This window comes from Dermochelys coriacea, chromosome 14 (assembly GCF_009764565.3).
Source record: "Dermochelys coriacea isolate rDerCor1 chromosome 14, rDerCor1.pri.v4, whole genome shotgun sequence".
Taxonomy (NCBI): domain Eukaryota; kingdom Metazoa; phylum Chordata; order Testudines; family Dermochelyidae; genus Dermochelys; species Dermochelys coriacea.
Genome location: NC_050081.1, coordinates 37,402,356 through 37,422,840, shown reverse-complemented (window position 1 = coordinate 37,422,840; position 20,485 = coordinate 37,402,356). Strand labels below are relative to the sequence as shown.

Here is a 20,485-nt window from a genome sequence, read left to right as displayed (position 1 = left end):
CAGGCTAAAAGCCGAGTAGAGTTGGACCTTGCAAAGGGAATTAAAACCAATAGTAAAAGGTTCTATAGCCATATAAATAAGAAGAAAACTAAGAAAGAAGAAGTGGGGCCGCTTAACACTGAGGATGGAGTGGAGGTTAAAGATAATCTAGGCATGGCCCAATATCTAAACAAATACTTTGCCTCAGTCTTTAATAAGGCTAAAGAGGATCTTAGGGATAATGGTAGCATGACAAATGGGAATGAGGATATGGAGGTAGATATTACCATATCTGAGGTAGAAGCAAAACTGAAACAGCTTAATGGGACTAAATCGGGGGGGCCCAGATAATCTTCATCCAAGAATATTAAAGGAATTGGCACCTGAAATTGCAAGCCCATTAGCAAGAATTTTTAATGAATCTGTAAACTCAGGAGTAGTACCGAATGATTGGAGAATTGCTAATATAGTTCCTATTTTTAAGAAAGGGGGAAAAAAAGTGATCCGGGTAACTACAGGCCAGTTAGTTTGACATCTGTAGTATGCAAGGTCCTGGAAAAAATTCTGAAGGAGAAATTAGTTAAGGACATTGAAGTCAATGGTAAATGGGACAAAATACAACATGGTTTTACAAAAGGTAGATCGTGCCAAACCAACCTAATCTCCTTTTTTGAAAAAGTAACAGATTTTTTAGATAAAGGAAATGCAGTGGATCTATTTACCTAGATTTCAGTAAGGCATTTGATACCGTGCCACAGAGGGAATTATTAGTTAAATTGGAGAAGATGGGGATCAATATGAACATCAAAAGGTGGATAAGGAATTGGTTAAAGGGGAGACTGCAAAGGGTCCTACTGAAAGGCGAACTGTCAGGTTGGAGGGAGGTTACCAGTGGAGTTCCTCAGGGATCGGTTTTGGGACCAATCTTATTTAATTTTTATTACTGACCTTGGCACAAAAAGTGGGAGTGTGCTAATAAAGTTTGCAGATGATACAAAGCTGGGAGGTATTGCCAATTCGGAGAAGGATCGGGATATTATACAGGAGGATCTGGATGACCTTGTAAACTGGAGTAATAGTAATAGGATGAAATTTAATAGTGAGAAGTGTAAGGTTATGCATTTAGGGATTAATAACAAGAATTTTAGCTATAAGTTGGGGACGCATCAATTAGAAGTAACGGAAGAGGACAAGGACCTTGGAGTATTGGTTGATCATAGGATGACTATGAGCTGCCAATGTGATGTGGCTGTGAAAAAAGCTAATGCGGTTTTGGGATGCATCAGGAGAGGCATTTCCAGTAGGGATAAGGAGGTTTTAGTACCATTATACAATGCACTGGTGAGACCTCACCTAGAATACTGTGTGCAGTTCTGGTCTCCCATGTTTAAAAAGGATGAATTCAAACTGGAGCAGGTACAGAGAAGGGCTACTAGGATGATCCGAGGAATGGAAAACTTGTCTTATGAAAGGAGACTTAAGGAGCTTGGCTTGTTTAGCCTAACTAAAAGAAGGTTGAGGGGAGATATGATTGCTCTCTATTAATATATCAGAGGCATAAATACAGGAGAGGGCGAGGAATTATTTCAGCTCAGCACCAATGTGGACACAAGAACAAATGGGTATAAACTGGCCACCAGAAGTTTAGACTTGAAATTAGACGAAGGTTTTTAACCATCAGAGGAGTGAAGTTTTGGAATAGCCTTCCAAGGGAAGCAGTGGGGGCAAAAGATCTATCTGGTGTTAAGATTCTACTTGATAAGTTTATGGAGGATATGGTATGATGGGATAATGGGATTTTGGTAAGTAATTGATCTTGAAATATTCAGGGTAAATAGGACTAATCCCCTGAGATGGGATATTAGATGGATGGGATCTGAGTTACCCAGGAAAGAATTTTCTCTAGTATCTGGCTGGTGAGTCTTGCCCATATGCTCAGGGTTTAGCTGATTGCCATATTTAGGGTCAGGAAGGAATTTTCCTCCAGGGCAGATTGGAGAGGCCCTGGAGGTTTTTCGCCTTTCTCTGTAGCATGGGGCATAGTTGACTTGAGGGAGGCTTCTCTGCTCCTTGAAGTCTTTTTAAACCATGATTTAAGGACTTCAATAGCTCAGACATAGGTGAGGTTTTTCATAGGAGTGGGTGGGTGAGATTCTGTGGCCTGCGCTGTGCAGGAGGTCGGACTAGATGATCAGAATGGTCCCTTCTGACCTTAGTATCTATGAACTCTGCACTAACTAAATTGTTTTTGAACTTTAATAGCCACTAGGTATTTGTAAATTGCACAGCACACGGGAGACCCCGAGCTCAGTTGGGGTATCTGAGGTACGACCCTCAGCAGATCAGAAGTGACAACAGGGCTCTGGGAGTAAGGGTGAGTGAGTTGGGAGCACAGGTGGTGCTCTCGTCAGTCCTTCCAGTCAAGGGTAGGGGCCTTGGCAGAGACAGATGCATCCTAGAGGTGAATATCTGGCTGTGAGGATGGTGTTGAAAGGAGGGCTTCAGCTTCCTTCATCACGGGATGCTGTTCCAGGAAGAAGGACTGCTAAGCAGAGATGGGTTCCACCTATCAAGGAAGGGGAAGAGCCTATTTGGCTACAAACTGGTTAACTTAGTGAGGAGGGCTTTTCTCCAACTGGTTTTTGAATGTTATACAACCTATCCTGAAGGACGACCCATCACTCTCACAGATCTTGGGAGACAGGCCCGTCCTTGCTTACAGACAGCTCCCCAATCTGAAGCAAATACTCACCAGCAACCACACACCACACAACAGAGCCACTAACCCAGGAACCTATCCTTGCAACAAAGCCCGCTGACAACTCTGTCCACATATCTATTCAGGGGACACCATCATAGGGCCTAATCACATCAGCCACACTTTCAGAGGCTCATTCACCTGCGCATCTACCAATGTGATATATGCCATCACGTGCCAGCAATGCCCCTCTGCCATGTACATTGGTCAAACTGGACAGTCTCTACGTAAAAGAATGAATGGACACAAATCAGACGTCAAGAATTATAACGTTCAAAAACCAGTTGGAGAACACTTCAATCTCTCTGGTCACTCGATCACAGACCTAAGAGTGGCTATACTTCAACAAAAAAGCTTCAAAAACAGACTCCAGCGAGAGACTGCTGAATTGGAATTAATTTGCAGACTGGATACAATTAACTTAGGCTTGAATAGAGACTGGGAATGGATGAGTCATTACACAAAGTAAAACTCTTTCCCCATGGTATTTCTCCCTCCCACCCCACCCCCCACTGTTCCTCAGATATTCTTGTTAACTGCTGGAAATAGCCTACCTTGCTTGTCAGCATGAAAGCTTTTCCTCCTCCTCCTCCTCCCCCCCCCCCCCCCCCCCCCCCGCTGCTGGTGATGGCTTATCTTAAGTGATCACTCTCCTTACAGTGCGTACGATAAACCCATTGTTTCATGTTCTGTGTGTGTATATAAATCTCCCCTCTGTTTTTTCCACCAAATGCATCCGATGAAGTGAGCTGTAGCTCAAGAAAGCTTATGCTCTAATAAATTTGTTAGTCTCTAAGGTGCCACAAGTCCTCCTTTTCTTTTCACTTATAAAGTTTGCAGATGATACCACCCTGGGAGGGGTTGCAAGTTCTTTGGAGGTTAGGATTAAAATGCAAAATAAACTGGACAAACGGTCTGAAGTAAATGGGATGAAATTCAATAAGGACAAATGCAAAGTACTCCACTAAGGAAGGAACAATCAGTTGCACACGTACAAAATGGGAAATGACTGCCTAGAAAGGAGTACTGAGGAAAGGGATCTGAGGATCATAGTGGATCACAAACTAAACAGGAGTCAAGAGTGTAACGCTGTTGAAAAAAAAAAAGCAAACATCATTCTGGGATGTATTAGCAGGAGTGTTGAAAGCAAGACACAAGTAGTAATTCTCCCACTCCACTCCGTGCTGATTAGGCCTCAACTGGAGTATTGTGTCCAGTTCCAGGCACCACATTTCAGGAAAGATGTGGCCAAATTGGAGCAATTCCAGAGAAAAGCAACCAAAATTATTAAAGGTCTAGAAAACATGACCTATAAGGGAAGATTGAAAAAACTGGGTTTGTTTAGTCTGGAGAAGAGAAGACTGCGAGGGGACATGACAACTTTTTCAAGTACATAACAGGTTCTTACACGAGGAGGGAGAAAAATTGTTCTTCTTAACCTCTGATAGGACAAGAAGCAACAAGCCTAAATTGCAGCAAGGGAGGTTTAGGTTGGACATCAGGGAAAACTTCCTGTCTGAGTGGTTAAGCACTGGAATAAATTGTCTAAGGAGCTTGTGGACTCTCCATCATTGGGGATTTTTAAGAGAAGATTGGACAAACATTTGTCAGGGATGAATACTTAGTCCTGCCTTGAGTGCAGGGAACTGGACTAGATGACCTCTCGAGGTCCCTTCCTGTTCTATGATTCTTTCTCTGTGCGCCATCATTATATAAACAACACATCTTCATTCACGACCCAGCACAGCTGTGTTAAAGCAGTGGTTCTCAACCCAAGATACGTATACCCCTGGGGGTAGGCAGAGATCTTCCAGGGGGCACATCCACTCATCTAGCTATTTGCCTAGTTTTACAACAGGCTACATAAAAACACGGGTGAAGTCAGCGTCTGTATGAAATTTCGGTTTGCAATGACTTGTTTATACCGCTCTGTTCGCTATACACTGAAACGTACAATACTTATCGTCCAATTGATTTTTTTTTATAATTATAGGGTAAAAATGAAAAAGGCAGCAATTGTTCAGTAAGAGGGGCGGTACCACTTCAGCGTTTTTATGTCCGATTTTGTAAGCAAGCCGTTTTACAGAGAGGTGAAACTTGCGGGGGGGAGGGACGGACGGACGGGAGGCAAGACAAATCAGCTTCATCCGGAAAGGGGGCACGGTAGCCTGGAAAGGTTGAGAGCCACTGTGTTAAAGAAAAACCTCCGTTGACACCCCCCCCCCCCGAACCAAATCCTGCTCTGTGCCCTTGGCGACACAGAGTCAAACTGTTAGAAGAAGCAAAAGAAAACGCTGTTGTCTTAGGGGGAGAATCAGGGGCCGGAAGCCACAGCGGGCATGAGCCCAGGGCTGAAGGGGCATCACGCGGGGGCGGCCAGTGCGTGTCAGGCAGGCGAGCAGGGGGGAGCCAGCCCCACACAACGCGCCCAGCCAGCGCCGGGGGGGAGGGGGGGGGCATCTGAAGTTAATTTTGAACCTCTAGAGACGGAGCCGCCCCTGGATCCAGGACTAGGAGGAAGGGGGGGGGGGGGCCACACCCGGATCCACCCTCCCCCCCCGCCCCACTGCTGGCTCTGACTTGGGAGGTAGGCTGTACCCTGGGGGGGGGGGAGCGTTACGGGGGGGGGGGACTGTGCACAAGGGCGGCTCCGAGGCGCCCCCCGCCCGCATCCTGGGGGGGACACTTAACACGGGGGTGCGCACTAGCTTTCGGGGGGCAGGGAACACCCCGTCCGCTGGGAGAGGGGGGTCACGCTAAGGGTGGGGCACAGCCGGGGGGGCTCACCCGGCTGGGGGTGGGGGTGGGGGGCTGCGCAGCCTGAGACCCCTGGATGGATCCTCACCTCGGGCACGAGGGAAGCGGCGGCGGCGAGCCCGGACCTTAAAAAAACAAAGACACGCCGCCGCCCCCCCCCAGTACGGCGAGCCGGAGGGGACACGCCGCTCGCCCTTCGCGGAACCTCCACAGCGCATGCGCCGGAGAAAGGTCCTTCCCCCCCCCCACTGCCCCTTCGAATCGGCTTGGGGGCGCCCCATAAAGGGCGGGGAGGATCAACTGTGGAGGCTGCTCATGGGGGGGGGGCTCATCATGGGGGACTCTGAAGTGGAGGAGGTTAACGGGGGGGGTCCATGGGGGAATCCTAAGTGGAGAGGGTCAATGGGGGGGGTTGCTACTGGGGGAGTCTAAGCGTGGGGGGGGGCTGCTAATGGGCCTCAGTGGAGGAGCCCCCAAACGCTCCGCGTGTTACGTTGGGGTCGCTAGCTTGGTTTGGGATGTTTTGGGGGGGGCGGTTGTCCCCCCCCCCCCCAAGGCTTAGGTTGCAAACTCTTTGCGGTAGGGGCTGTCTTCTTTCTTCTGTGTTTGTACAGCGCCTAGCGCAGTGGGATCCCGGTCAATGATAACACAAGGAGAAGACCGCTTGGGAGAGTCTCCCGGTTTGTGAGACACCTGTCTCCATGAGCAGCGGGCGGGTGGCATGTGCCTCCCTTGTAGGAGTGATGGTTAGCAAGTGTAATAGAAATGTTTCGGTTTCAACTTTTAATTTATAGTGTAATGTATGTAGTGTAAAATCTGAAATTTTGAAACAAAAACATTATTTCACAATTAAAAATTGAAACAAAAACATGACCTCATCCCAAAGAATCATTTTGATTTTTTTCCCTAAACAAAATTTTGGGTTTTTTTTTCCTAAACAAAATGGTCCTGCAGCACATTTTGATTTTGACAAATCAATATTATCTGATGGAAAATTCATCTGTCGGAAAGTTTTCAGTCAGCTCTGATTACTTGTATAACAACAGCCTAAGAGCCTAAATCATGGACCAGCCATCAAATAAACCAGTGCAGAGCCTTTTGTGGGCAGCTGTTTGACTTTAAAGCACCATGGGTTTAACTGAATTGTAATAATTTGTATTGTGCGATGCTGAATGCGGACAAGGCCTTTCCCTGGTAAGATAGTGCTGTAAATTGCACCAGTGCAGCAGGTTTCTTAGGGGTTTGCAAGCGTAGCTACACTAGTGCAATTGTCTCTAATGTATACAGAACGAGGAGTAATGTCTCAAGTTGCAGTGGGGGAGGTTTAGGTTGGATATTAAGAAAAACTGTTTCACTAGGAGGGTGGTGAAGAACTGGAATGCGTTACCTATGGAGGTGGTGGAATCTCCTTCCTTAGTGGTTTTTAAGGTCAGGCTTGACAAAGCCCTGGCTGGGATGATTTAGTTGGGGATTGATCCTGCTTTGAGCAGGGGGTTGGACTAGATGACCTCCTGAGGTCCCTTCCAACCCTGATATTCTATGATTCTACGCGGCCTTATTCTGGAGGTGGCAGCTGTGACACTAGTTCACTGTCTTAGCTCTAATCGTGGTAGGTGGCAGGCAGCCGGGATGCTGTCAAAACAGTGTGGGAGCTGTGAGAGGGAGACCACTGGGTTACATGCAAGACATAAACTCCCCAAGCTACTGTTAAAGTAGCATCCAGAGCCGGGGTGCAACCAGGCCTGCCCAGGGCTGGTTGGGGCTCAACCCCTCCAGAGCCCCTGGCCACAAGGGGCTGCAGCCTCTGGTCCCTCCTCTGGCTGGGCGGCTGAGAACCCCAGGCTGGGAGGAGCCCAAGGCTGATGGGGTCTCACACACACTCTGCCTCGCCTCATCACATGCTTTGCCCCAGAGAAATGACCCCACTGAAATCAGCACCCTTAGGTCCCTGTCAGGAAAATTCTGATTACGCCCCTGATCCAGACCAGATTTAAACACAGTAAATGATTTTCTGCTTCCTTCAAATTCCAACTGAAGTTTCTTGTGCATGTAGGCAGTTAACAGTTTATGATAAGATTTTTTTTTTTCCTGTAGCTATGTGCCATTAACCAGCTGCCCCAGGAATGCCTGCATTCAGTGACTGGCTGAAAAAATCCTTGTCCATAGTGTGCATCAATGTTTCTAAGATATTTTTAGATTGAAGGTGCCAATGCAATGTAAGACTTGCCCCTGCTAAAAGCCCTGGCGGTTTGTTTTAGTCACTGTGTGGCAATGAATGACAAAACCCAAATGTCCTGACTCTTAAATCTTGGATTTCAGGTCTTCAAATGATGGCGGTTCCTCTTCTAAACACAGCCTCAGCCTGAGAGAGAGTTGAGCAGAGCCCAGTGTTCATAGACCATGCGTCTCACTCAGAGACAAGAGCCTGAGCATTCTGCTGAGGACCCTCTTAATAACAATGGGGACCAAGAAAGGGCAGGAAAACCAGGTAACCAGAGCCTTGCTGCTTGGTACAGGGTAGAGGGAGAGACAAATGTAAGACCCATCGACACTGGAAGAATAGCCATGTTTAGACACAGATCTGAAACGTGGTTGTGGCTCTTCTGTGTTATAACAAAACTCTTCTTGACAGTGGACAGGACAAACATGTTTTAGCCTAGGTGTGTGGCAGGATTAGAAGAGGCTTTACGTCATGGTTAACCTGCTTTTTTTTCCCCCTCTGTCCACACTCTCCATAACACAGGAGAGACGTAACCTTGTTTAAATACTGAGGTTGCCTTTTCAAAGGAGGATTTGCATGTGCAGTCAGGCATATCTGATCACCCCAAACCCCTCTCCTATGTGTTGTTACCTCATTTTGTTCCATGCAACTCTATGCACAGCTGTGGGAATGTTGTGGGTTATTAAGGAGGTTCACGTACATTTCTGGGCTGGAGCATGTATTGCACCTGCACACGATGATTTGGCCCTGGTGCCCTCTCCTTTCCCTCTTTACGGCCAAAGACGGAAGTGGGTGTGGTTAATCCACCCAAGGCATTGCGAGCCCAGTATTCTGCATTTGCACATACAAAAGAGGAATTTGGTTCATTTAGGGGATGTCTCTACTGCATAGGGTACCCGGGTCTGTGTACTCGGGCATGCAAGCCTGTGCTTTCCAACTCGCCTGTGAGCATCCGTACTGCATCGGTATGCACACCTCATACCTGCAGTATATCCTGGCAGCTGCATCCATACTGGGGATGCACTGATGCCTGTCAGACACGGTGGCTTCTGGGCGCGCGTCCCAGGGTTCCTAGTGCCCGGCTAGCTAGAGCTGTTCTAGGGCTTGGTTCGTGGTGTATTATGGGAAAATGTCTCTGTCCATCCTGCGACATGCTGGTTGATAGGCATCTTCTCTGCCTTTTTAACAAACTAGGCGGAGCTGTGTTTCAAATCATAGAATCATAGAATATCAGGGTTGGAAGGGACCCCAGAAGGTCATCTAGTCCAACCCCCTGCTCAAAGCAGGACCAAGTCCCAGTTAAATCATCCTAGCCAGGGCTTTGTCAAGCCTGACCTTAAAAACCTCTAAGGAAGGAGATTCTACCACCTCCCTAGGTAACGCATTCCAGTGTTTCACCACCCTCTTAGTGAAAAAGTTTTTCCTAATATCCAATCTAAACCTCCCCCATTGCAACTTGAGACCATTACTCCTCGTTCTGTCATCTGCTACCATTGAGAACAGTCTAGAGCCATCCTCTTTGAAACCCCCTTTCAGGTAGTTGAAAGCAGCTATCAAATCCCCCTCATTCTTCTCTTCTGCAGACTAAACAATCCCAGCTCCCTCAGCCTCTCCTCGTAAGTCATGTGCTCTAGACCCCTAATCATTTTTGTTGCCCTTCGCTGTACTCTTTCCAATTTATCCACATCCTTCTTGTAGTGTGGGGCCCAAAACTGGACACAGTACTCCAGATGAGGCCTCACCAGTGTCGAATAGAGGGGAACGATCACGTCCCTCGATCTGCTCGCTATGCCCCTACTTATACATCCCAAAATGCCATTGGCCTTCTTGGCAACAAGGGCACACTGCTGACTCATATCCAGCTTCTCGTCCACTGTCACCCCTAGGTCCTTTTCCGCAGAACTGCTGCCGAGCCATTCGGTCCCTAGTCTGTAGCGGTGCATTGGATTCTTCCATCCTAAGTGCAGGACCCTGCACTTATCCTTATTGAACCTCATTAGATTTCTTTTGGCCCAATCTTCCAATTTGTCTAGGTCCTTCTGTATCCTATCCCTCCCCTCCAGCGTATCTACCACTCCTCCCAGTTTAGTATCATCCGCAAATTTGCTGAGAGTGGAATCCACACCATCCTCCAGATCATTTATGAAGATATTGAACAAAACGGGCCCCAGGACCGACCCCTGGGGCACTCCACTTGACACCGGCTGCCAACTAGACATGGAGCCATTGATCACTACCCGTTGAGCCCGACAATCTAGCCAGCTTTCTACCCACCTTATAGTGCATTCATCCAGCCCATACTTCCTTAACTTGCTGACAAGAATGCTGTGGGAGACCGTGTCAAAAGCTTTGCTAAAGTCAAGAAACAATACATCCACTGCTTTCCCTTCATCCACAGAACCAGTAATCTCATCATAAAAGGCGATTAGATTAGTCAGGCATGACCTTCCCTTGGTGAATCCATGCTGACTGTTCCTGATCACTTTCCTCTCCTCTAAGTGCTTCAGGATTGATTCTTTGAGGACCTGCTCCATGATTTTTCCAGGGACTGAGGTGAGGCTGACCGGCCTGTAGTTCCCAGGATCCTCCTTCTTCCCTTTTTTAAAGATGGGCACTACATTAGCCTTTTTCCAGTCATCCGGGACTTCCCCCATTCGCCACGAGTTTTCAAAGATAATGGCCAAGGGCTCTGCAATCACAGCCGCCAATTCCCTCAGCACTCTCGGATGCAATTCGTCCGGCCCCATGGACTTGTGCACGTCCAGCTTTTCTAAATAGTCCCTAACCACCTCTATCTCTACAGAGGGCTGGCCATCTCTTCCCCATTTTGTGATGCCCAGCACAGCAGTCTGGGAGCTGACCTTGTTAGTGAAAACAGAGGCAAAAAAAGCATTGAGTACATTAGCTTTTTCCACATCCTCTGTCACTAGCTTGCCTCCCTCATTCAGTAAGGGGCCCACACTTTCCTTGGCTTTCTTCTTGTTGCCAACATACCTGAAGAAACCCTTCTTGTTACTCTTGACATCTCTTGCTAGCTGCAGCTCCAGGTGCGATTTGGCCCTCCTGATATCTTTCCTACATGCCCGAGCAATATTTTTATACTCTTCCCTGGTCATATGTCCAACCTTCCACTTCTTGTAAGCTTCTTTTTTATGTTTAAGATCCGCTAAGATTTCACCATTAAGCCAAGCTGGTCGCCTGCCATATTTACTATTCTTTCGACTCATCGGGATGGTTTGTCCCTGTAACCTCAACAGGGATTCCTTGAAATACAGCCAGCTCTCCTGGACTCCCTTCCCTTTCATGTTAGTCCCCCAGGGGATCCTGGCCATCTGTTCCCTGAGGGAGTCAAAGTCTGCTTTCCTGAAGTCCAGGGTCCGTATCCTGCTGCTTACCTTTCTTCCCTGCGTCAGGATCCTGAACTCAACCAACTCATGGTCACTGCCTCCCAGATTCCCATCCACTTTTGCTTCCCCCACTAATTCTACCCGGTTTGTGAGCAGCAGGTCAAGAAAAGCGCTCCCCCTAGTTGGCTCCACTAGCACTTGCACCAGGAAATTGTCCCCTACGCTTTCCAAAAACTTCCTGGATTGTCTATGCACCGCTGTATTGCTCTCCCAGCAGATATCAGGAAAATTAAAGTCACCCATGAGAATCAGGGCATGCGATCTAGTAGCTTCCGTGAGTTGCCGGAAGAAAGCCTCATCCACCTCATCCCCCTGGTCCGGTGGTCTATAGCAGACTCCCACCATGACATCACTCTTGTTGCACACACTTCTAAACTTAATCCAGAGACACTCAGGTTTTTCCACAGTTTCGTACCGGAGCTCTGAGCAGTCATACTGCTCCCTTACATACAGTGCTACTCCCCCACCTTTTCTGCCCTGCCTGTCCTTCCTGAACAGTTTATAACCATCCATGACTGTACTCCAGTCATGTGAGTTATCCCACCAAGTCTCTGTTATTCCAATCACGTCATAATTCCTTGACATCACCAGGACCTCCAGTTCTCCCTGCTTGTTTCCAAGGCTTTGTGCATTTGTATATAAGCACTTGAGATAACCTGTTGATCGCCCCTCATTCCCAGTATGAGGCAGGAGCCCTCCCCTCTCAGACATTCCTGCCTGTGCTTCCTCCCGGTATCCCGCTTTCCCACTTACCTCAGGGCTTTGGTCTCCTTCCCCCGGTGAACCTAGTTTAAAGCCCTCCTCACTAGGTTAGCCAGCCTGCTGGCAAAGATGTTCTTCCCTCTCTTCGTAAGATGGAGCCCGTCTCTGCCCAGCACTCCTCCTTCATGGAACACCATCCCATGGTCAAAGAATCCAAAGCCTTCTCTCCGACACCAGCTGCGTAGCCATTCGTTGACCTCCACGATTCGACGGTCCCTACCCAGGCCTTTTCCTTCCACGGGGAGGATGGACGAGAACACCACTTGCGCCTCCAACTCCTTTATCCTTCTTCCCAGAGCCACGTAGTCCGCAGTGATCCGCTCAAGGTCATTCTTGGCAGTATCATTGGTGCCCACGTGGAGAAGCAGGAAGGGGTAGCGATCCGAGGGCTTGATGAGTCTCGGCAGTCTCTCCGTCACATCACGAATCTTAGCCCCTGGCAAGCAGCAGACTTCTCGGTTTTCCCGGTCAGGGCGGCAGATAGATGACTCAGTCCCCCGGAGGAGAGAGTCCCCGACCACCACCACCCGCCTTCTCCTCTTGGGAGTGGTGGTCGTGGAACCCCCAACCTCAGGACATCGCATCTCATGCCTCCCAACCAGCGGAGTCTCCTTCTGCTTTCTCCCCCCAGACATATCATCTGGTCCACTCTCCGCATTGGTACCTGTGGAGAGAACATGAAAGCGGTTAGTTACCTGTGTCTGTGTTACTGGAACCCGGACATTCCGCTTACCTCTTCTGGAGGTCACATGTTGCCAAGCTTCTTCACTGGCCTCTTGGCTCCTCTGTGCAACCTGCTCTATATCTTTAGAGCTTTGTGCCCCTAGAAGGCTATCCTGAGTTTGGTCCAGAAAATCCTCAGTCTCTCGTATACAACGCAGGGTCGTTACCTGTTGCTCCAGACCTTCAATCTTTTCTTCCAATATGGAGACCAGCTTGCACTTTGTACAGACAAAGTCGCTTCTGTCCTGTGGAAGAAAGACAAACATGGCACATCCAGTGCAGGTCACAACAGCTGAACCCCACCCTTCCATATCACCTACCTACTATGAGCTTCCTCAGAGACGTTGGCAAGATGTAAGCCTCACTGGGCTCACTCCAGGCGAACTCCCAGGCAAACTCCTGCTGTGAGCTGCTCTGCTGTCCCCGCTGCTCAGCTGGTTCGCGAGGCTCTGGCTATTTTTAAACAGCCAGGCTTCCCTGACGCAAACACACAGACACCCTAATGCCCGCCCCCTGCAGGCTAGCAGCCAATCAGACACTCACTCAGGCTCTCTCCCTGCCCTCCCAGCAAACACACGCTCGGATACTTCCTCAGCAAGCAAACACACACACTCGGATACTTACCAGTCCCAGGCAAACTCCTGCTATGAGCTGCTCTGCTGTCCCCGCTGCTCCGCTGCCGCTCAGCTGGTTCGCGAGGCTCTGGCTATTTTTAATCAAGTCGTCCGTGTGGAAACGAAGGGTTAAACCCAGGGCGACTGTATTTGAGTCAGCAGGTTGCTTCCAGCTCATGGGAGACAAGTGGGAAGATGGGAGACAGAAGGACAGGAACATGCAGACCCCAGGAATTGTGGGACAGCTTTGTCAGACTGTCCGAACACAAGCTAGGCCACGTGAACTTGGGCTACATCAGCAGCAAAGTTGACAGGGTTGGGTGCGCGCTATAGTGGAACGCAGGTTCGTATCCACACCGCTGCGTGAGCCAGCCAGCCCCGGCTGTGAGGCATGTGTCTTTCGCTTGCAAGAATCTTAGGTCTGGCTTGCAGCACTAGTCTCTTCAGAAAATTTTTGGACAAATGGTGACATTTTTTAAACTGACACCTCCCTTGAATGCATGGCTGTCTATAGAGCAACCTAGGTGCCTTGCGCTGAAGGTCATTTAGAGGAGAAATTTACAGGTTCATAGATTCGAAGGCCAGAAGAGATCATTGTGATCATTTAGTCTAACCGCCTGTATAGCATAAGCCCGAGAACTTCCCCGAAATAATGTCTAGAGCAGATCTGTTAGAAAAACGTTCAGTCTTGAATTAAAAATGGCCACTGATGGAGAAACTGCCATGACCCTTGGTAAATTGTTCCCATGGTTAATTACTCTCACTAGTAAAAATGTACACCTTCTTTCCAGCCTGACTTTGTCTACCGTCCGCTCCCAGCCCTTGGATCATATTTTACCTTTCACTGCGAGACTGAAGAGCCAGTTATTAATTATTTGTTCCCCTTGTTTACCAAATGATCTAGATCACTCTGAATCAGTGACCTGCCCTCTTCCTTTAGGGAGATCTGGAGTGCTTCGTAAACTGGGGGCAAGCAAACAGTAGGTGTCTGAACACAGCACAGTGTCAGCATGTACATCTGGGAATAAGGAACATAGGCCATGCTTACTGGATGGGGGACTCTCTCCTGGGAAGCAGGGACTCCGAAAAAGATTTGGAGGTCATGGTGGATAAACAGCTGAATGTGAGCTCGCCATGCAATGCTGTGGCCAAAAGGTCTAGTACAATCCTGAGATGCAGAAACAAGGGAATCTCAAGGAGGAGATGAGAGGTTATTTTCTCTCTCTATTTGGCACTGGTGTTTCTGGTCTATTGTGTAAATGCCTTCTAATGCAGGATAGGTGTAAATCAACATCGTCCATCAGACTGTAATGACTGCAGTCCCTGTAATATGGAATGGGAACATTTTCCATCCTGTAGCAATTTCTTTGCTCATTAGGGACAGTAATACCAAATGTATACTGCTTCTCCTCCTAAGGGAGTCAAATTTCCAGCATCTCTTCTCCCCCCCCCCCCCCATGGCTTGTCTCAGAGCATCCTGACTTAATGTAGGGCCACTAGGTTTGTGGGCTCGACATCTGAGAGAGAGTCTGATCTCCTGGGTAGGGGGCATAGGCAGGGAAGAGACTGCAGAATGAGACACATTCCCCTCCCCTGTTAGTTGGGAGCCAGTCAGCCCTGGGATACTCGGGATCACAGCGCTAGAGAGCCTGGACTGGAACAATGAGCAGAAGGGAGAGAAAGCAGGAGCCATTTAACTAAATGCCCTATCTGACAGCTGACATGCTGGTATTAATAACTCTGGGTCCTCACATGCTCCTCCTCCAGGAGAACTGACAGCTTTCTCTCTTTCAGGTGGTCAGCGTTGGGCCAAGCCCTGGAAACACTGTACACGTAAATTCCTCTTTATACTCTTGACCACGGCTGTCATTGTCATCATGGCTTTGTCAGGTGAGAGTTCAGCGCTCCCTGCACCATTCTGTTTTCCATTTGGCCCAGGAGCGGCCGCAATCGCACGGTTTTCTCTCTTCTTGCCTCAGATAGTTGGGCCATAGTGGATTTATACAAGACTCTTGCTCCAACTGCCCTTAACATGACTGCCTCATTCGCCCTTCAAACCATCTCTGTGATATGATTCATGGGCATTAGTTTCTAAGCCTCCTTTTCTGCCCTGAAAGGGTTAAAATTTCATGAGCTCTTTAGTTTTGTTACTTGGTCGTTTTTTATCTGATGCGATATCCAATAGAGGCTTCTAAACGAGAGGTGGAATGAGTTAAACCAATGGTGGGCAACCCATCAGGGTAATCTGATTGCGGGCCATGAGACATTTTGCTGATGTTGACCGTCCGCAGGCACCGCCCCCCGCAGCTCCCAGTGGCTGCGGTTCTCTGTTCCCGGCCAATGGGATCTGTGGGGAGCGGTGGCCAGCACATCCCAGCGCCCCTTCGCCAGCAGGCGCCGCTTCCCGCAGCTCCCATTGGCCAGAAACAGAGAACCGCGGCCACTGGGAACTGTGGGGGCGGTGCCTGCGGACGGTCAACGTCAGCAAAACGTCTCGCGGCCCACAATCAGATTACTGTGATGGGCAGCAGGTTGCCCACCACTGAGTTAAAACTTTTCTCCGAGCCAGTCAGTGCAAAGTTTTGTGATGAGGTTCTGGTGCCCTCTTCTGGCTGGACTTTATCGAGTTTGTTTTTTTTTTTTTTAATAATGCAGGCTACCTGCATGTATTAAACAATGTTGATAAGTGCAAAGTAATGCACATTCGAAAAAAATCAGTCCCAATTATACATACCAAATGATGGGTCTAAATTAGCTGTTGCCACTCAAGAAAGAGATCTTGGAGTCATCTTGGCTAGTTCTCTGAAAACATCCGTTCAATGTGCGGCGACAGTCAAACAAACTAACAGAATACAAGGAACCGTTAGGAAAGAGATTAGATAATAAGACAGAAAATATAAATGGCACAAAGTAAATCTGTGGTACACCCACAGCTTGAATATGGCGCTCAGTTCTGGTCACCTCAACTCAAAACAGCTATATTAGAATTGGAAAAGGTGCAGAGAATGGTGACAAAAATGATCAGGGGAATGGAACAGCTTCCGTACGAGGAGAAATAAAAAATAACTGGGACTGTTCAACTTAGAAAATAGAAAACTAAGGGGGCGATATGAGAGGAGTCTGTAAAATCATGACTGGGGTGGAGAAAGATAATAGGGAAGTATTGTTTACCCCTTCACAGAACATGAGAACGAGGGGTAAGCTGATGAAATGAATAGGCAGCAGGCTTAAAACAAACAAAAGGAAGTATTTCTTCACACGATGCACAGTCAACCTGTGGAACTCCTTGCCAAAAGTATAATGGGGTTCAAAAAATAATTAGATAAATTCATGGAGGATAGGTTCATCAATGGCTATTAGCCAAGATGATCAGGGATGCAGCTCCGAAATATTCAACTGCCAGAAGTGGGGACTGGACAACAGGGGATGGATCATTTGATGATTCCCTGTTCTGTTCATTCCCTCTGGGGCATCTGCCATTGGCCACTGTCTGAAGACAGGATACAGGGCTAGATGGACCATTAATCTGACCCAGTGTGGCTGATCTTATAGTCTTCTGCTGTGACTTTTAGCCAGATGCTTTTTTTCTTAAAAGTAAAATCCTTGTCTCCACTGAATCAAATATACAGATCTGAGCGCTGGGCACAGGATGGGCTGCGTTAATCTCAGGGGAAAAGCTTGTGTGGCATTCTTATTGCTGCATATAATTGCATAGGAACAGATGTGTCTCTGTCACCCTGTGTCTGTTACTTTCTCTCTTTTTCCCCCAGGGGTAGCACTGAAACTTGGTTTTGACCGTCCGGGCTCCCCTGCTGTCCCTTGGTGCCCTGATGGCTGGGTTGGGTATCTAGGGAAATGTTACTATTTCTCAGAGGCCAAAGGAAACTGGACCTACAGCCAGAGCAACTGCTCCTCCTTTAGAGCCTCCCTGGCTACGATCGACACCCTGCAGCAAAAGGTGAGACGCCTCCAGATTATAAAATGGGCCTGGAGCAGGGACCAGAACTTGGGTCTCTTCCCAGGTGAGTGACCCAACCGCCAGGCTAGAGAGTCCGTCTCACACACTCTCGGCCCCAGCGACTGTTCAAGTGTCCTATGCAACGTGGAACAGCTTCAGCAGGAGACAGGGAGGGGGACCCACCCCGAAATAACGTCTTCCTTTTTCTGTTCTAAAAAGGCTTTCATGCTGCGCTATAAAGGCCTTTCCGAGCATTGGATCGGCCTGCGGAGGGAAGAGAGCGAGCCCTGGAGATGGGTGAATGGTGCAGAATTCAACAACCTGTGAGTCTTCTCTCTAAGTGTTGAGACACATGTGACTCGAATAAGCATTGAATCTGAACCAGTCTAAGATTGGTAGGAAGACAAAACCACCGATAATCTTTTTCTGGCATTAAAAAGACTGGACATGGTATTTTGGAATTCCTATTCGGTGCGGGATTGGGGGGCGCTGTTTAATGGGGCTGGCTTTGCGGGGATCTTAGCTCTTCTGTACGTGGGCGTTTGTTTGTACTGTTGTAGCAACGTTATTGGCTGATGTCCCCTGTGTAACAGATCTGGCCCAAGATACCTTGTAGTAGCTGTAGTAGTAGTATTGATGTTGGTATTATGGTAGCACCCAGAGTCCCCAGCTGAGATCAGAGCCCCATTGAGTCAGGTGCTGCACAGACACACCGCAAGAGACTGTCCTTGCCCCAGCTGAGATCAGGGCCCCGTTGTGCCGGGCGCTGCACAGACACACAGCGAGACAGTCTCTGCCCCAAAGAGTTCACAGTCTAACTAGACAAGACAGACCAAGAATTGGGGGCAACAGAAGGTACAATCAGATTGAATAGCGTGGTGGGCTGGAAACATCCTACCTGTTCTGGGCCAAGGTGCTCGAAGCACCACAGGTCCGGCAGGAGTACTGTGAGAAAAACGAGGCTTACACACAGCTGTGAGTTATTGGCTTTACTGAAGGTTAGTGACCCACCTGCAACGGGGACTCCAAGCGTTGTAGTCACGGAGGCGGGGAACTCAGCACACCGGAGCTCTGCCTGGACGGAGTCCGAAGGAGGGGCAGACAGTCAGCGTTAATAAGCACTACACAAAAACAGTTCATGAATATAGAATTTGGTACTTCCCAAAGGGGGGCTTTTCCGCTACCTGGCGAAGGGCCATGCAAAGCAGCTGTGTCCTTCAGTAACTATCTATGTCCAACAGTAACCTTTCGGCTCGAGGAAGCGGAAGTTTCCTAGCTAGGCCGTAACAAAGTCTTCCACAGTCCCTTACACTACCTTTGGTCTGATCCCCATCCAGCCTGACGTTTTGCCTGCATTAGGGACAAACCAGTACCAACCCCAGGGCTGCATGCTTCACATGAGAGAACATCATGAAATTAACTGAATTTGATATTAAAACAAATCACAAGGGGATTCTGGGCCCAGATGCAGCAGGCAGGCAGCGTGGGGGAGAGCAGTGGAGAGCGGGGTAATTAAGGCCCCGTTGCCGCCTGCTCTCATCTGCTGCGCTACGCAGCGTGCTCCGCTGTGACTCACGGCCCCGCGGTGCATGTGTTGCAGGTTTGAAATTCGAGCCGACGGCAACTGTGCGTATCTGAATGACAAGGCCGTCAGCTCCTCGTGATGCCACACGCTGCGCAACTGGATCTGCGCCCAACACAACGTGTACACGAAGGGCTAGGGAAAAGCCGACGGGCCACGGTGTTCGGTGCCTGACGTGTGTGGGACTGGCTTGTCGGACTTCAGATCAGCTTTTGCTGCTGCGCTATCTGCATATATTGCAACGGCAGGAGCCACGTCACCGCTGCGGTCATCTGCGCTGCTGTAACGTGACAGCGCCACCTGCAGGGCGCTGATAAGATGGCTGGCGAGTTCCAGACTCCGGGCTACCGTTGAATGAAGCATTTCCTTGCTGCCGAAGGGCTGCTCCAGGAGGAGAGCAATGCAGAGCTGACTCTTCGGTGCTACGTTGGGTGCTGGTGGCCGGGGTGCAAACGATGCCACTGAATGATTTATTGCTGATCTCTTCTCTGAGGATATTTACATCACAGTAGCACCCGGAGGCTCCAGTCAAGGTCAGGGGCCCCATTTTGCTGGCGGCTGTCCAAACAGACTTCAGTAAGACTCGCCCAGAGAACCTCACAGCCATAAACAGGGGATGCTGGGGAAAAGGGATACAGCATCCGAGCAGAATGGCTGGGGCTTCCTACTGCCGCATGCTTAAATGCAGCCCTTCTCTGTTTATTTCTCAATGTGTTTGTATCCTACACAGCAGAGTCCGATCTCTCCTTTCTAGAGGTGATGGGCTGATTAACCTCAGTAGGAATTCGTTCCCAAAAGGGTTATCCAGTCATTTAAAAGCCTTTAGACAGATGCTTTTGAAACTCCCATCCAAATGTCTTAGAACCTGGAGGTAATGTCTTTTATTGGACCAACTTAGAATATAAGAACAGCCATACTGGGTCAGACCAAACGTCCATCTAGCCCAGTGTCCTGTTTTCTGACAGTGGCCAATGTCAGGTGCTTCAGAGGGAAAGAACAGAACAGGCAATTATCAAGTGATCCGTCCCCTGTCGCCCATTAACTTCTTTAAGCTTTGCTTCCTTTTTCTTCATATTGTGGAATTTCCATAGAGGCGGCAAAATTCGATATCTTCCCTTGTTGCGTGTTGTAGCTGTGTTGGGCCCAGGATAAAAGATATTACCTTCCCCACCTTGTCTCTCTCAGAAGTTTGAGACTCAGTGACAGCGACAGAAGGAATTTTGCCGCAGGTGTACTTGATCGACCTCTCTGAGAGAATTCTTCTGTCAAGCTACATCTACAGTCGACCGTACTACGGTGCACAGGCTGTGAAATTTTTCCCAGCCCTGAGCAATGCAGCTCGGTCGATCTGATTTTTAGGTGCAAACCCAGTCTTACACCCATTCTGCAGTGGTGTAAAGTAGCTGTTTAAGGAAATTTAGGGAATCAGGCCCCAGGGTGTTGCAATAATGCCGAGACCAAACTGTGAAAAGGCAAGAGTCAGGGCTTAATTTCACCATCCGTCATCCCAGCGAGCCTCCCACAAGCTGCCTAACTTGGGAGAGACTTTGGGGGATTCTCCCTATTTCACCCTGGCTCAGTGAACCCACTAATAGGCTACAGTATGCTGTGTACTTGAGAAACACTTGTGAATAAGAGTACAGTTGCTACTTAAACCTTTTTCTGTAAATACATTTTTGTACTCTTTTGCACTTTGTGTAAATAAATGACCTCATTGCTGGGTC

General features: G+C 48.6%; 2 protein-coding genes across 4 annotated transcripts in view; one reads left to right on the top strand and one right to left on the bottom strand.

Moving 5' to 3' along the window:
* The window catches only part of LOC119842444 (early activation antigen CD69-like), a 23,518-nt gene extending 17,822 nt beyond the window's left edge, over positions 1–5,696 (bottom strand). Inside the window, exons 1-2 of one of the 3 annotated variants that reach the window (XM_038370554.2) lie at positions 5,583–5,696; positions 4,777–4,905 (exon numbers count right to left, since the gene is read on the bottom strand). The gene's annotated coding sequence lies outside the window, so the exon portion shown is untranslated. The remainder of the gene's footprint in view (positions 1–4,776; positions 4,906–5,582) is intronic. The other 2 variants (XM_038370557.1, XM_043497141.1) reach the window with 2 other exon arrangements.
* Positions 5,039–20,485, top strand: LOC119842446 (C-type lectin domain family 2 member D-like). Its single transcript, XM_038370561.2, has 6 exons — positions 5,039–5,324; positions 7,814–7,982; positions 15,016–15,111; positions 16,992–17,179; positions 17,399–17,502; positions 18,780–20,485. Exons 2-6 carry the CDS (start codon positions 7,895–7,897, stop codon positions 18,841–18,843), a joined length of 540 nt encoding a protein of 179 aa, XP_038226489.1. The 5' UTR covers positions 5,039–5,324; positions 7,814–7,894; the 3' UTR covers positions 18,844–20,485.

Bases quoted from the DNA above. Each gene is read 5' to 3' on its own strand.
- LOC119842446 (XM_038370561.2), top strand. From the start codon at position 7,895: ATGCGTCTCACTCAGAGACAAGAGCCTGAGCATTCTGCTGAGGACCCT. The intron at 17,180-17,398 runs GTGAGACGCCTC...TGTTCTAAAAAG, and splicing joins TCGACACCCTGCAGCAAAAG to GCTTTCATGCTGCGCTATAA. The intron at 17,503-18,779 runs GTGAGTCTTCTC...CATGTGTTGCAG, and splicing joins GGTGCAGAATTCAACAACCT to GTTTGAAATTCGAGCCGACG.